This window comes from Dromiciops gliroides, chromosome 1 (genome assembly GCF_019393635.1).
Source record: "Dromiciops gliroides isolate mDroGli1 chromosome 1, mDroGli1.pri, whole genome shotgun sequence".
In the NCBI taxonomy this organism is placed as follows: Eukaryota; Metazoa; Chordata; class Mammalia; order Microbiotheria; family Microbiotheriidae; genus Dromiciops; species Dromiciops gliroides.
In genome coordinates this window covers 550,299,319-550,316,820 of record NC_057861.1, presented here as the reverse complement: position 1 = coordinate 550,316,820, position 17,502 = coordinate 550,299,319, and the positions used below count along the sequence as shown (strand labels likewise).

Sequence of the window (17,502 nt, the reverse complement as noted above, 5' to 3'; positions counted from 1 at the left end):
CTCTTCCTACCAAGTATAACAATGAAATTATAACAAGATACTGCCCCACAGAGAGGATTTATACCAGCCAAGACCAATGTGAACTAGAAATCAGTGAACCAGGTAGAATTACTGAATTAAATCAATGACCTCCCTAAGTTTTTCCCAAAGGTCATTAAGCCTATGAGATAGGAGAGCAACATTGAATTTGCATATATTCAATCTTTGGTTAGTCTTCAAGTTAGTTTGATTTTAAGTCATTTCCTTTTTAAATTATTTTTGCTTCTTACCAGTCACTCTAACTGACCCAAATTCAGACTGACTAGAGGAAGAAAAGTTATAGAGACTAAAAAATGAAATAAGGAAATTGAAAGAACCAGCAAATTTTTTTCATCCTAAATACCAGTAACAGATCAATATTATAGTGCAAATATTTAAGAAAATTATAAATTGGGTGTAGTGGTATATATCTATAATCTCTGCTATTAGGGGATGCTGATGTTTGTGGATAACTTGAGTTTGGGGACTCTAAGCTGTAGTAGAGCAATAGCCAGTAAGGTAAATGTCCATGCTTAGTCTGGCACCAACAAAATGAGCCCCCTATGAGGGGGTCTACCAGACTACCTAAGGAGGGTCAACTTTCTCCTGTTTGGAAAAAATAGAGGAGATTAAAGCTTCCATACGTTTAGTATTGGGATGGGCCTGTTATTGGGCGCAGTTAGGTGGCACAGTGGATAAAGTGCTGGGCCTGGAGTTAGGAAAACTGAAGACTCATCTTCCTGAGTTCAAATCTGGCCTCAGACACTTACTAGCTCTGTGGCCCTCAGCAAATCACTTAACCCTGTTTGTCTCAGTTTCCTCATCTGTCAAATGAGCTGGAGAAGGAAATGGCAAATCACTCCAATATCTTTGCCAAAAAAACCTCACATGGGATCATGAAGTCAGACACAACTGAAAATGACTGAACAACAACAGTTTGAATCTAGAATTGCTTTTCTGTGATTCTTTGCATCACAGGTTGCATGAACACATAGCCTGTTCTGACCATGTATCATATAATATGTAGACTAGAGTCTACATCTATCAGTACAATCATTGGCATACAAAATTATCTTTTCCTGATAATGGATGAGCACTTAATAAAGATATATGTATAAATAATCTCATACATGTGAGCACTTCTATCAACACAAATTGTAATTCATTCATGTCATCTCATCCTTTGCGATCCTAGTCTATATCTTTCCATAAATTTATTTATAGGTTAACTCCCTAATGCCTATAAATATTCCCAGGTCTTCTCCATCCTTAAAAACCTTCATTTGACCTACTACTCCTCAGACTGTTTCCCTATATCCTTTTTTCCTTTCATAGCCAAACTCTTAGGGGAAAAAAATCCATTCTTGCTGATTTCTTTAATCTGCTCTTTAAAAATTTCATAGAGGGGCAGCTAGGTGGTGCACCAGCCCTGGATTCAGGAGCACCTGAGTTCAAATCCAGCCTCAGACACTTGACACTAGCTGTGTGACTGGGCCAAGTCACTTAACCCTCATTGCCTTGCAAAAAACAAACAAACGAACAGACAAAATTTCATAGAGATGATGAAGTAGTTCTATGAGTAGGTAGTTGCTGATGTCTTTTCAGTTATCTTTTTGCCACTGCTGCCATCCATAATCTTTTCCATTGTTTTGAGACCTTCCTGACTTTGAGATATGATGATGACAACGATGGTTATAGCTAACATTTATATAGTACTTTAAGGTTTACAAGGGATTTTGTACTCATCATTTTATTTGATTGATGATGCAAGGTAGACATAAGTAGAGAGGTATCCATTTTAGAGATGAAGAAACTAAGGTTCACAGAGGTTAAGTGACTTGCCTATGATCACCTAGTAAATAACGGTGAAATCAAGCTCTGTCTTTCCTGACTCCAAGTCTAGCCCTCTTTCCATTATACCATACTGAAATTGAACCCCAAAGTTTCTTCAAAATTGTTTTATCTCTAGCATAAGCTTCTTTTGTATATATCTGGTCAGTTTCATTTCATGTTTAATTCATGCTAGCTTTTAGATCAAGTTATCAGTTGGTATTTGTGAAAGCACATTTGTCCAAGATAATATGAATAAAATAATTATTGGGGGAAATTCATAATAATAATTAAATCCATTGAGTTTCATATTCACATTGTGACTTTTTTTCCCCTGGTTTTAGTTTTTCACAGTCTATGTCTTTCAGGGGAGTTAGAAATGCCTTTAACTCCTCCACATCTAATAACCCAACATTCCCCAGTAAATCTGAGACACGCCGGACTTCAAACATATCAAATTTCTCCTGTTTGTGATATGTAAGTAAAAATTGGATATCCAAAAATGCTAAGTTTTAAATATATTTTGTGGGGAACCAAATTTTCCCATGTTTTAAAGAAAGCTATCTGGTTCTTTTAGCCTATGTGGAAGGAAAAAGATGTTTTTCCCCATTCTTCTGTAAATAGAGTACTATACTCTAGAAAATGTTTTAAGTCTACTTTCCTTCTGAAATTGATATCTACCTTTATTTGCACAGATAGTTAGAAATAACCAGTAACAAAAATGCATGTAAGAACAGTTCTGGGTAGGCTACTCATGTACAACACTGGACAACTCATTTAGCCTTCTAGAGTCCCAGTTTTTCTAACTGTAACGATTGGAATGACGCCACCTGCTGGAGACTTACTGTAGAAGAGTTCTGCCCATGAAGCGAAGGTCTTTGAGGGCAAGACCAGGAGTCTTTTCTTTGGCGTCAGGAAGTGATGCGGGCGAGTGGGAGGAGGAAGGAAGAGACTGGCACTCGGTCTCACGCTTTTTCCTGAGGACTCCAGCAGAGAAGGGAGCTAGAAATGCGCTCTCCCTTTAATAGATAGGAATCTAGGCCTTTCTCTCTCTCTTTACCAAATTCTTATTCTCCTTAATAAACGCTTAAAAGTCTAACTCTTGCTAAAGCTTATAATTTATTGGTGACCACTCATTGGATATTTTAGATGGACTAGCTAGAATTTTAACCCTTAACATAACTCTACACTGGGACCATCAGTTTGAGAATGCTGATTTGCCTTAAGGGATAAATAAACTTAATTCTCTGACCTAACAGAAAATAGACCTATATAAATGCCCTGAGAAGCAGCTCTGAAGATTTTTATAGGGTAATAATTCCTGCTTCCAACCTTCCTTCTCTGTAGTGTCAAATTTCATCCCTATATTATCCATATCTATCCCATTTTTTCATATGAACAACTATCACCCTATTTCAAGCCCTTGTCTATTACAATAGCCTCCTAATGGGTCTCCCTTGTCTTAAGACTCTTCCCCCTCTTTAGTCCATCCTCCACACAGCTACAAAGTGACATTCCTAAAGCACAAGTGTGACCATGTCTCACTTCCCTTCTCAGTAATCTCCAGTTGCTTCCTGTTGCTTTTAGGATCACAAACAAGAAAACCCCAAATGGGATCATGAAGTCAGACACAGCTGAAAATGACTGAACAACAACAGTTTGAATCTAGAATTGCTTTTCTGTGATTCTTTGCATCATAAGTTGCATGAACACATAGCCTGTTCTGACCATGCATCTTATAATAGCTAGATTAGAGGCACATCTATCAGTACAAATCATTAGCATACAAAATTATCTTTTCCTGATAATGGATGAGCACTTAATAAAGATATGTGTATAAATAATCTCATACATGTGAGCACTTCTGTCAACACAAATTGTAATTCATTCATGTCATCTCATCCTTTGCAATCCTAGTCTATATCTTTCCATAAATTTATTTATAGGTTAACTCCCTAATGCCTATAAATATTCCCAGGTCTTCTCCATCCTTAAAAACCTTCATTTGACCTACTACTCCTCAGACTGTTTCCCTATATCTTTTCTACCTTTCATAGCCTAACTCTTGCCTGACATTTAAAGCCTTATACAATTTGGCTGTAACTTGTTTTTCCAGCCTTATACACATTATTCTCCTTCGTATCCTCTTTGGTCCAGTCAAACTGGCTACCTTGTGATTTGCCAAGATAATGGAATGTGATAGATGAGATTTGGCAGATACTCAGAAGCCCACCTGAGTGGATTACTGGCTGATTTGACTGGATTACTAGTTGACTAGATTCTAAGCACATCTGGCTGGTACTTGAGAGTACTTAAGAAAGCATGGTTCTCAGAATCTAAAAAAAAACTTTGAACTTCCAGCCCAGTCAACCAACCAGCTTGAAGAACCTCCCATTTCTGGGAGGGGACAGGAAGGAGGAAGGAGAGCCTGCGCAGAGAGTGCTCTCTTTTTTGGGTTCCTGACTTCACCATGGGGGTGGCAGAGGACTAGACAGAGGAGTTGAGGAAAGATAGGATTGCCAGGTTGTAGGAATTCTGTTCTCAATCTTTCTCTTCTTTTACTATCTTTCAATAAACCCTTAAAAACCTAAACTCGTTTTATCAGTGATTTTAGTCAGTTTCCCCAAAAACTGGGGGAACAGATTAGGACCCACATTTAGAATTTTAAATTACACAGTTTGGACCCTTTAACAGTCAGAGGAAGCCTGTGGACCCCTTCGTGGTTGCCACTCAGGTGGGCTCCTGAGTATCTGCCAAATCTCATCTATCACGTTCATTATCTTGACAGGTTCCTCACACAGGGTAGTCCATCTCTCATCTCTATGCCTTTACCCGAGACTGGAATGCAATTCTCTTTTCACCTCTATATCTTAGAATGTCTAGTTTCCTTCAAAATTCAATTCACTACCACCTCTTACATAACATTTTCCTGATCCCCAACCCCGGCTTCTAGTGCCTCTTCTCCAGAATTACCATGTATTTATTTTCTATTTCCTATATACTTATGTGTACACATTGTTTCCCCTGATAGAGTGTAAACCTTGAGAACAGCAGCTTTTCATTTTTGTCTTTGTATCCTCAGTTCCTAGAACAGTAACTGACTCTTTTTTTTTTTTTTTTGGTGAGACAGTTGGGGTTAAGTGACTTGCCCAGGGTCACACAGCTAGTAAGTGTTTCAAGTGTCTGAGGCTGGATTTGAACTCAGGTCCTCTTGAATCTAGGGTCAGTGCTCTATCCATTGCGCCACCTAGCTGCCTTTGAAAGACTCTTAATAAATACTTGTTCACTGATTAATTGTATGATACACTTTATATGTTATACATTATCTGAGACTAATTTCTTCTTTTATGAAATCCCTATACCCCACTATCAATCAACAAACCAAGTATCTATTATCTATTCTGTGCAAGGCAGCTGGACAATCATAGTGAGAGATACAAAGACATGACCCCATGTCCTCTGGATTATGAAAATTTTTATTCCCCTACCAATGGATTCTTAAACCATTAAGATATTTTGGCCTATGACTGAATTGCACATCCATTTTAGACCTGCTTTCCCAAAATGTCATTCAGAGTTGACATATTTGCCTGAGTAGGTCCTCCACAACAGCTTCTCTATGCAAGTTCAGCTCCTTTTGTTATTCCTTTCAGCCATTTATATATTTGCTTCTACAATCCAGAATCTCCAGGTATTCAGCATCAGAAAAAAATGTAATCAGATTTAAAAACTTGGTTGCCTCCTTTTGCCAGAAAATGTCCAGATTTTCTGTATTACACAGGATAATTAGATATGCTAACATCTTTCAAACCTGGAACCATATCTGGCCCTGGCCTTGAACTTTCAATTCAACTGTTGTTGATTAAGTTAAACTACATTAGCATCAGTCAGATTCACTGGAATCATATCTGACCCAATCTCTGAACTTTTAGCTCAACTAGAAATGCCTAAAATTAAGCTAAGTTGACATTCCATAAATGCCGTGGAGAATAAAGATTCAAACATTCTTTCTGTCATTTTGCCCTCTCTTAACACCATCACTCATGAAGATTACTGAGGGACTGAGACTGTCAGCATCTTGGCTACATGAGTTTGAAAATGTCCTTTTTTGCTTAGTTTTTATATTTGTAAAATGGGATTGGTATTCTCCTTTTCCAAAGTTAAAAGAGGGCTCAGAAAATCTGCTTTTTCTTTTTTTTATAATAAACATTTTTATTTATAGTTTGGGGTTCCAATTTTTATCCCTCCTTCCCTCCCTCCCCTCCCCCATCCCTGAGGCAGCAGACATAGGTTATGCATGTATGACTATGTAAAACATTACCATATTTGTCATTTTGTACAAGAAAACTTGATTAAAAGAAAAAAATGAAAGAAAATGAAAGATAGCATGCTTCAGTCTGTTCCATCAATATTAGTTCTTTCCTTGGAAGCGGATAGTATGTTTCATCAATAGTCCTTTGAGATTGTCTTGGATCATTGTATTGTTGTGAATAGTCAAGTCATTCACAGTTCTTCATCAAACAATATTGCTGCTGTCTCTGTGCACAGTGTTCTCTTGGTTCTGCTCACTTCACTATACAGCAATTCATACAAGTCTTTCCAGGCCTTTCTGAAGTCATCCTGCTTGTCATTTCTTATAGTACAATAATATTCCATCACCATCATATACCACAGTTTTTTTAGCCATTCCCCAATTGATGGGCATTCCTTTGATTTCCAATTCTTAGCCACCACAAAAAGAGCTGCTATAAATATTTTTGTACAAATAGGTCCTTTTCTCTTTTTGGGGATGTCTTTGCAATGATATTGCTGGATCAAAGGGTATACACAGTTCTATAGCCCTTTGGGCATAGTTCCAAATTGCTCTCCAGAGTGGTTGGATCTTTTCACAGCTCCACCAACAGTGGATTAGCATCCCAGCTTTCCCACATCCTCTCCAACATCCAGTATTGTCCATTTTTGTTATATTTGCCACTCTGATAGGTGTGAGGTGTGATACCTCAGAGTAGTTTTAATTTGCATTTCTCTGATCAATAGTGATCTAGAGCATTTTTTCATATGATTATAGGTAGCTTTTATTTCTTTGTCTGAAAACTGCCTGTTCATATCCTTTGACCATTTACCGATTGGGGATTGACTTTTATTTTTCTAAATTTGATTTGGTTCTCTATATATTTGAGAAATGAGACCTTTATCAGAGATATTTGTTTCAAAAATTCTTTCCCAGTTTTCTACTTTCCTTATAATCTTGGTTGCATTAGTTTTGTTTGTGCAAAAGCTTTTTAATTTTATACAATCAAAATTACCTATTTTACACTTTATTTTACTCTCTCTATCTTCTTTGGTCCTAAATTCTTCCTCTGCCCATAAATCTGACAGATAAATGATTCCATACTCTCTTAATTTGTTTGATGGTATCATCCTTTATGTGTAAATCATGTACCCATTTTGACCTTAGAAAATCTGCTTTTTCAGCTATGCTTTTTTTAATACAAAAAAGAAAGAAAATTCTAGATGTCCTAAAGTTTTTAAATTAAATTTCTTAATATAAATATTTTTCAGTAGATTTATTCCAGCTGAAAATTACACTAAAAAATGCAGGGTGGAACTGTGGTCAGAAAACTATCGAAGTTCCCTGGACTCTCTTTTACTTGCAGGTAAGAAATGCCTATTTGCAAATGCCTAGCTGCTATAGGAAAAGTGCATCCAGTTATGGAAAAATACAAGCACAAAAAATGCTAGACAGCATTAATCTAGGACATATGTCTAAATACTTTATAATGGACCAAAAGGATTTTGTTGGCAAGTTTACATATACAAACAGCCCCCAACACAAGTAATGAGTTATGTGCCAAAACTTCATTTAGAAGTCTGTTTTTTGGAACTTGGAATTTTTCCAATAGAAATGTTGTAAATAAGTTAACAGTTAGTTTCTTAGGGTAGCCCATGCAAGCCTATTTAAGCCATACTGTAGGGAAGGCAATGTGAAAAGCACAGGACTAAGAGACACTCTAAGTCTATAAGCATTGTTGGGCACTTACACAAATCATTTGACTTCTCTTGGACTCAGTTGTTTCAGTGGATGGGGATGAGGGTGTATATGCCAGGGGAGAGGGACCAATAGGATCAAGCAGCATAATATATGTGGAAGCAGAACTTCATATATGCAGGTCATTTGGGGATCACAGGTTTATAAATCAGAGATTGTCCACTTTCCCAGGTGTATCTCTGCTGTCCCTGAAGATGTAATGGACTTTGCCTCCACAGAACTTAGAGTCTCATAGGGAATACAAGTCTGCCAAATATAAAGTAAAATATTTAGCAGAAAAGTGAAATTTCTATTCAACATCCAAGTATTTTATGGCAAGAGTCAAATAATCTGAATATTTTAAATCATTCAATTGTGTTTTTTTTTATTTTTACCTCCCATGCAAATTTTGAAGATACAACCAATAGATTAAGAATTAAGGTCATTATCATAAGAACAATCCTTTTTAAAAATTATTTTTATTTACTCTTCTGAGTTCCTAAGAATTTTTTCTTTTGCTTCAGAAAGTATTAATAATATGATATTTTATAAAATACCCTATACTCCAATATCAGTCAGCAAACCCAGTATTATGTACTGTGTGCAAGGCACCAGAACAGTCACAAGTGAGAGATACAAAGACATGACCCCGTGCTCTGTGGATTATGAAAACTTTTATTCCCCCACCAACGGATTCTTAAACCATTAAGATACAGTGGCCTATGACTGAATTTCACATCCATCTTAGACTTGCCTTCCCAAATGTCATGCAGAGTTGCCATATTTGCCAGTGTACATCCTCTACAACAGCTTCTCTACACAAGTTCACCTCCCTTTTTGATTTAGATAGGCAATCTTCCATTAGTTCTTCAGAGACTTGTACACTATGCTTAAAAATATTTAAAAGCACATGACCTGTGTTACTGAAAAATAACATTTTCCCAAGTCATAACTGAAAGGAAGGAAATTTTCATAGAAATGGAAATGACATTCTCACTAATAGGGCTTTTTGTTTAAATGGAAACCATCATAGTGTTTTTATCAGTTCAGTATAGTGGGAAAAGCCCCAGATGTAAGAGTAGAGCTTGTGTTTGAATGCATGCTCTGCCATTTATTGCTCTCTGCTCCTGGCCAAGTGATTCATTTCTTTGGACCTCAGTTTCCCCATCTGTAAAATGAGGATAATCATAGCCCCTCCCTGCCAAAGTTGTCGTGAAGATCAAATGAGATAATGTGTGTAAAGCACTTAGCCCAGTGCCTGGCCCATAGGAAGGAATATATAAATGTGGCTATTATTATATGACTAGGTACATACAAGATGTTCAGGACAGATAGAAACAATCTGAGAGGGGAAGGCATCAGCTACAGTACCAGAAAAGGCTTCCTGCAGAAAATGAGACTTGAGCTTAGTTTCCTTGAAGCCAAGGAGTGGCATATTTAAAGAATTATAAATTGAACCCTCTTCATAACTTTCCTATTTCTATCAAGAGTATCAACATTCTCCTAGGCACCAAAGTTCACAACCTAAAAGTCAACTGCTAGATTGCACGGTAGATAGAAGACTGGGCTTGCAGTCAGAAAGACATGAGTTCAAATCCTGCCTCATATACTTAATAGCTGTATAACCATGGGACAGTTATTTAACTCTCTCAACCTCAGTTTCCTATAAAATAAGGATATTGTATCTGACCTCTAGCTCTAAGTCTATGATTCTGAGGTTCATTCTCTATGATCTTCCCACAGCCAGTCATTTGCCAAGTCTTGTTAATTCTATCTCCTCATTATTTCTCCCATTTATCCTTTTCTCTCTATTCATTGTGACAGTTCAAAATTGGAGAGACATAGTTTCTGGGTAATTTAATAATTTTATTAATAAGGCCAGCAGGTTATTAATAAAAGCATGGTCATTTGGCTGTCTCTCTCAGACTAAAGACAATCATGGCAGCAGACTCACAGTTCATATACCCTTTACAACAGTAGGTGGTTCATCAAACAGCAATCAAATCTAAGTGGTTAACATAATTGGAGGTTGGCTATATTAAAATGAAGCGCTATACCAAACCACCTATAGCTTTAGGGTATCAATTTATTTATTTATTTATTTATTTATTTATTAGTTTGTTTGTTTGTTTATTTCATTATCTTTTAGTGAGGCAATTGGGGTTAAGTGACTTGCCCAGGGTCACACAGCTAGTACGTGTTAAGTGTCTGAGGCTGGATTTGAACTCAGTTACTCCTGACTCCAGGGCCGTTGCTCTATCCACTGTGCCACCTAGCTGCTCCTAGGGTATCAATTCAAAGAATATATACTCTTTGTGGGGAAGCCCTGCTGTCTAGACAAAAGGATCTCTCTCCATCCAGATTGAGTAGAACACAAGGAACTTCTCTACCCTACATTAAATTCCTTGCATGGTTGGGTGGGGTCTGACCATGATGAGGAGAGTTAATGCAATCTCATTCAGTAATGTCCTCCAGAAAAAAGGGACTGAGAAATTTTTAAAAATGGGAGAGCCTCTGAATCTCCCCAAGATAGTGGGTATTAATAACCACATTTCACATTTCTACAACCACTCTAGGTTAAACCTTCACCACTTCTTGCCTGAATAACATCAGTAGCTCTCTTATAAATCTCCCTGCCTCCAATCCATCATCCACCCGGCTACCACAATAATAAAAAGCACAGGTTTGACAATGTCAGTCCTTTGTTCAGGAGGCTTTGGGGGCTCCCCATTGCCCTTACTATACAATACAAACTCCTCTGCTTGACATCTTAAAGCCTTCACAATCTGACTTTAGCCTATCCTTGTTTCCCTTACCATGCTCTGTAGAGCATGGTGTGTACACCAGCCAAACTGGCCTTTTTGTGGTTCCACACATAACATTCCAGCTTCCACTTCTTTGCCTTTAAGATGCTCCCTTCTGCTTGGAAGGCTCCTTCCTCTCTGCCATCTCCTCTTGGAGCCCCTAAATCCTCTCAGTGTTATTCAGCTTAGACGTCCATCTTTCCAAAGGCTTTTCTGCATATTTATGTTTGTATAAACCCCATATGTATTCATCTGTGTGCATGTTGTATCCACCTAGTAGAATGCATGCCCCTTTGGACAGATAGCACCAAGCCAGGAAGGGCAGTTAACATTCTGCATGCCAGGGTCAGTATCCAAAAAGATCTTGACAGGCTAGAGCACTTAGAGACACCTCAGGTAGAAAGTTAGGCTGAAACTAATATAATGAAATTCAGTAGAGATAATTTAAGGTCACACACTTGGGTACCAAAACAACAACAACAACTTCATAAGTATAAGATGGGAGAGTCGTGGATAGACAACAGTTGTTCTGAAAAAGATTTGGAAGTTTAAGTGCATGGCAAGCTCAATATATTAGTAGTGTGATGTGGCAGCTAAGAAAGGTGATGCACTCTTGGACTGCATTTAAAAGGGGTATGGTTTCCAGAAATGGTAGATGGTAGTCTCACTGTACTTTGCCCTTGTCACATGTCATCTGCTCCATTTTAGGAGCTGTGGCAAGCACATCAGTTAAATTGGAGAAATGTCCAGAAGAGGGAAACCAGGGTGGTGGAGGGCCTTAATCCCATCTCAAGACTCCAGTGGGGGTGGATATGGTAGATAGCTGTCCTTCAGTATTTGAAGGGCTATTTGGGGGGAGAGGGCAATGAGGGTTAAGTGATTTGCCCAGGGTCACACAGCTAGTAAGTGTCAAGTGTCTGAGGCTGGATTTGAACTCAGATCCTCCTGAATCCAAGGCCAGTGCTTTATCCACTGCACCACCTAGATGCCCCTAAAGTGCTGTTTTTTGGAGGAGAGACTAAACCTTTTTATTTTTTTTTTCCTAGAGGGCAGAACCAGAAGCAATGGGTAGGAGGCTTCAAAAAGTTGAGTTTAGGCTTTTATGTCAGGAAAACCTTCTTAACAGTTAGAGCTGTCTAAAAATTCCACCTCAAGAAGTGGTGGGTTTCCTCTTGTCTTCCTTGGAAGTCTTCAGGGAGAGTTAGACAACCATTCGGAAATGTTATAGGGGCATTTTGGGGTATATGCGCTGGATTAGAAGGCCTCTGAATGCCCTCCCAGCTCTCAAATTCAGTGATTCCTTGAAGAGAAGCACTGTCTCACTTCTTAATCTATGTATCTTTGGTGCCCAAGAGAGTACCATTTTGATGACCACTATACTAGATTCTTATGTTATTCCCCTTCATATATCCCTTGCCCAGGCAAACTAGCCTCCTAGCTATTCCCTGTATACAATTCATTTCCTTGCCTCCATGCCTTCACAAACAAATCTGCTGGTGGGTCAGCCTGCCACAAGTCTTACCCCACTCTGGTCTATCCTCCATCAGCTGCCAAAGTGGCATTCCTTCATTCCTGTCTGACCATACCACCTACCCCCTACTCCATCCCCCCCCACACACACACACTCAATAAACTCCATTGGCTCCTTATCGCCACCAGGCCCTTTATAACCCAGACTTCACCTATCTTTCTAGTCTTCTTACACCGTATTTCCCACCACACATTCTGATCCAGTGTCAAGAACAAGACACTCTATCTCTCAGCGTTGGGCATTCTCTCTGGCTGTCTCCCATTCCTAGAATGCTCTCCCTCCTCATCTCTGTGTCCTGGCTTCCTTCAAGTCCCACCTAAGGTTCCATCATTTATAGGAAGCCATCCCCAGCCCCTCTTAATTCTAGTGCTTCTCTTCTGTTGAGTATGCCCAATTTATACTGTATATAGTTTGTACATATTTGTTTGCTTATTGTCTTCCATTAGATTGTGAGCCCCTCAAGGATGGTGCCTAGCATACAGTAGGTGCTTAATAAATGTCTTTTGACTGACTGGCTAAAATGGTTTCGCGTATCTGGAATGTACTTTGTCCTCACTTCTCCTTGCTACAGTCTTGATCTTCCTTCCCTTCTGTTTACCTCCCTGTTCAGGACCTTTTTTTTTAGCCATCAATAACACTGTTCCCCCTTGTAGTTACTTTGTATTACTTTGCATATACTTTGTATTTGTTCAATCATGTACAATGCTGTATCACCCTAATCGAAGATTAGGTTTTTCAGAGTAATAGCACTTTCATTTATGTTTTTGAATATTGATAGTAGGTTCCAAATAAGGGTTTGTTGAATTTAATTAATAACTGATAATAAAAGTTTATAAATACACACAAAATCATTTGCATTCTTTTTTACTTTTTATTTTCTTAGCTGTTTGTTTTATATTTATTTATCCCTCTCAACAGAAATTAAAACTTTAGTATTAATTTTTTAAATAAGTTCATTTTAAAGGCTATAATTATTTGAGCTTGTTAATGCCAGATAACCCTTTTTTGAGAAAGCCCATGCAAGATGAAATTCATTATGAGAAGCCTCTCTTTAGTTATGCAAAGAATTATATTTTATGGTTTAAGTACAATTTTTGCAAATTCTTCCAAATTGTATTTCAATGTCAGAATATATAAGCAAAGTAAATTTTGTTTTCTTCTCCTACCAGTGTTAAGGTGGCTTGGCCTTTGTTAATGGAAAATAGCAGGGTACCAATCTTTCCAAAAGATAGAAAATACCTACTTGTGACTTGACCACTATACCCCAACATGTGTTATGTTCATTTTGGAAATCCAGCCTGTTTTATGGTTTTACTTCTTTAAAAATAGGAAATTTTTTCACTTAAAAATATTTTCTGTTTACTCTCATCATTTTTATTGTCTTTGTGTAAATTAAATCAAACATATATTTTAAAAGTGCAAATGTAGCTATTTCTAAATGTTCTATTTAATCTAGGAATAATTGTTAAAGAGGACTGAAATTTTATTAATCATGTTTTAAAGTGTAAAATGTTTCATGACAACATAACTATATAAATAATGAATTCCCTTATTTCCATGATGTTTTTCTAAACTTCTCTTTGTGATTGTGTTATGAATCATTTCTGCCCATTTTTTTTTTAGTGCCACAAACTGAAGAGCCAGTAATTCACTATTCGATTACAGATTTGAAAAGAATGTTTTCTGTTGAGGTAGAAATCCTTAATCTTGGCTCATTAAAAGAAGAATGGTGGAAACAGGAGGGATTGAGCATGAAAATAACAGACACCTTGGAACATCTGACTTCAGATTTGTGTCACTGCAACTTGCTTCCAATTCAAATGGAGATATTGCCCATAAAACCACTTCAGTTAGAATGTAAGTAACCAATCTTAAAACCATTTCTTAGAGGGTTAGTCTCCAAGCTAGAAATTGATAGTTTTCAGGTCAACACTGGTAACTGACTAAAGCAGGTATTTATAATTACAATTTATATTTTTTGTTCAGTCATGTTCTACTCTTCTTGACCCCATTTGGGGTTTTCTTGGCAAAGATACTGGAGTGATTTGCCATTTCCTTCTGCAGCTCATTTTACAGATGAGGAAACTGAGACAACAGGGTTAAGTGACTTGCCCAGGGTCACACAGCTGGTAAGTACTTGGGGTCAGATTTGAACTTGAGTCTTCCTTACTTCAAAGCTCAGTGCTATACCCACTCTACCACCCGCTTGCCCAAAGGTAAATATACACTGCATTGAAAAAATATGTATTAATACTGTACTCTCCATTTTATGTACATTTTTGCCAGAAACATTATTTAACATTATTTAACATTAATGTAATGTCCAAGCCATTTCTAACTTAAAAGATACCTAAACTGGCATATTTCCTCTGTGCCCTCTAACATGTCTCTACCACAAGACAATTTGCAGTAACATTCTTTAGGAATATTGAACTAGTATATACTTTGGAATTAACAACCTAGAATAGTCTCTACTTGATTCCTTCCTGGACCATTCTCTTCATGAATTGAAAAGGGTTTTCTCCCTATGGTCATATTTTAACTTTAATTGGAAAAAAAAGAACACTGCCTTAGGTAGGTCATGATTTCAAGTGAGTGAAAAATAATGATCTTATCTACATTGGAATTAAATTTGGTTATTACCCTTAATTTATTTCCCTAAAAGAGGCCTTAACTTTTGTTACACTGCTTACCCAAAAGGAGTCTTTTTTTCTTTTCTTTTCTTTTCTTTCTTTCTTTTTTTTTTTTTTGTGGGGCAATGAGGGTTAAGTGACTTGCCCAGGGTCACACAGCTAGTGTCAAGTGTCTGAGGCCAGATTTGAACTCAGGTCCTCCTGAATCCAGCACCAGTGCTTTATCCACTGTGCCAGCTAGCTGCCCCCCAAAGGGAATCTTAATATTTTCAGTTGAACCTAAAAGGAAGTTTTTAATGTGCTTCCACAACTGCTAGCTCTTTGCCTAAAATCTGGAAAGGACCCACTTCTCTGTCTCAGTTTTAGAGATTTCTTTAATTGCTACTCTTCCCAGCTTCAGTATTGTTATCAACAAATACTTAATTGCTTGGTAAAATTATTTCTGTTTATATCAAACTACTCAGTATTCATTTGTTCATTCAATAAATACTTATTGACAGTATAAATAATCACTTATTTGCAAGCTATTATGTGAGCTGTTATGGGAGAATTTTTTTAAAAAACAAATGTCAAAAAAACAAAAAAAATTTTTTTAATGTCACAGTCACTACCCTTGTGAAGCTTACATTCTAACAGATTATAAGACGTCTACACAAATAACTTTCATAGAGAGTAGGATATGACAGTGTGACAGACAGGTATAGTAGAAAGACGTCCTTAACAGTACTGATGCTGCTCAAAGGTTGGGGAGGGTGATGACCAAAAAAAGGTCCATTGAAATTGGTATTTTATAGGTTATCACTGAGTGACTTGTGAATGAACACTTTCTGCAAAGAGGAAAGAAAGAGTGTGAGTAGGTTTAAGGAAGTGAATGCATCACTGTAGATTACTTTTTTTAATTTTTATTTTATTTAATTTTTATTTTTTGGTGGGGCACTGGGGGTTAAGTGACTTGCCCAGGGTCACACAGCTAGTAAATGTCAAGTGTCTGAGGCCGAATTTGAACTCAGGTCCTCCTCAATCCAGGGCTGGTGCTTTATCCACTGTGCCATCTAGCTGCCCCCCTGTAGATTACTTTTAAAATAAATTTGAGGAGCAGCTAGGTGGCATAAGCACCAGCCCTGGATTCAGGAGGACCTGAGTTCAAATTTGGCCTCAGACACTTGACATTTACTAGCTGTGTGACCCTGGGAAAGTCACTTAACCCCCATTGCCCCACAAGTTTAAAATAAAATAAAATAAATTTGATAATGATGGGGAGGACAGAACTGGGACAGAATCCTAAAGTCAATCTAATATAATGGGGTAGAATCAGAATGTCAGAGCTAGGGGGGCCCTTAGTTATCATCTACAACCTCCATCATTCATAACCTTCATTTGCAAATGAGAAAATTGAGACTCACTGAAATTAAGCAATTTGCTTCATTGTTGGCGAACAAAAAAAGTTGAACTCAGATTTTTTGATTCCTGGTGCATTGCTCCTTCCACTATACTATGCCTCTTCTTCAGAATCAAGGGAATGGTTTTTTATTGTTTCGTTTTTGTCTAATCCAAGAGAGCCAACATAGCATAACAAATAGAGAGCCAGCCTTGGCCTTAGGAAGACCTGGGTTCATGTCCCACCTCTGACACCTCCTTATAACTATGGACAAGTCACTTAACTTCTCAGTCCCTCCAGGAAAGACTGTAATTTGCAAAACAGTTACTGATTGAATTGGTAGAGATCTCCCTACACTGATAAAATAAAGTCTGAAGCAATATCTAATCCACTTAGCTGATGAGTAGGATAATGACACTAATGAAGGGGTATTTGTATTTGACTGACAGCTGTAAAGGAAAAGAGTAAACGGATAATTAGGTAAGGGTATGAGCTAAGAAATTTGATTGGTGGACACATACCTACAGATTGATGCAAGTATCTGACCTGAGGGATATGTTGAGGAACATGGAGGAAGCAACATCTTTAACTCACCATGTCTAATATTAAACTCATTCTCTTTCTCCCTAAACCCTCCCTCCAAACTTCCCTATTTCAATATAAGGTGCCACCATTCCTCATGTCCCAGATTCACAAGGTTAGCATTTTATAATCTTCAACTCCTCATTTTCCTTCACCCCACATATCCAATAAATTACCAAATCTTGCCATTTCTATTTTCACACTCTTACTTCCAACAGCTTCTCTACAATTACACAACTACCACCTTAATTAAGATCCTTATCACCTCTCACTTAGGTTATTGCAACAGCCTCCTACAGCAGTCTCCCTACCTCAAGTCTCTCCCCACTCCAGTCAGTCCTATAAACTTCTGCCAGAGTAATTTTCTTTAAACACAGATCTGACCACATGTATCACCTATTCATCCAACTCCAGTGGCTTCCTGTTGCCTCTAGGATAAAATAGAAAGTTTTCTATTTAGCTTTTAAAGCTCTGTGCAATATGGTCCCAGTCTATCTTTCCAGCCTCATTGTATATTACTGCCTCTCTTATACTTTGTGATCCAGCCAGATTGACTTTCTCTCTGTTCCTTACACACAACATTCCATATCCCATCTCTAAACCTTTGCACTAATCATCCCTAATTTTTGGTATGTACTTACTCCCTCCTTGCCTCCACCTTACAGCTTAAGCACCATTCTGTATGAGTCTTTCCTAAT

The 17,502-nt window shown here is 37.7% G+C and overlaps 1 protein-coding gene across 1 annotated transcript in view; it reads left to right on the top strand.

Annotated features, from left to right (window-relative positions):
• SHOC1 (shortage in chiasmata 1) overlaps positions 1-17,502 on the top strand; it is a 123,400-nt gene that overhangs the window by 37,743 nt on the left and 68,155 nt on the right. The window contains exons 8-9 of the mRNA XM_043998679.1: positions 1-102; positions 13,835-14,068. Coding sequence (XP_043854614.1) covers positions 1-102; positions 13,835-14,068 — 336 coding nt within the window. The remainder of the gene's footprint in view (positions 103-13,834; positions 14,069-17,502) is intronic.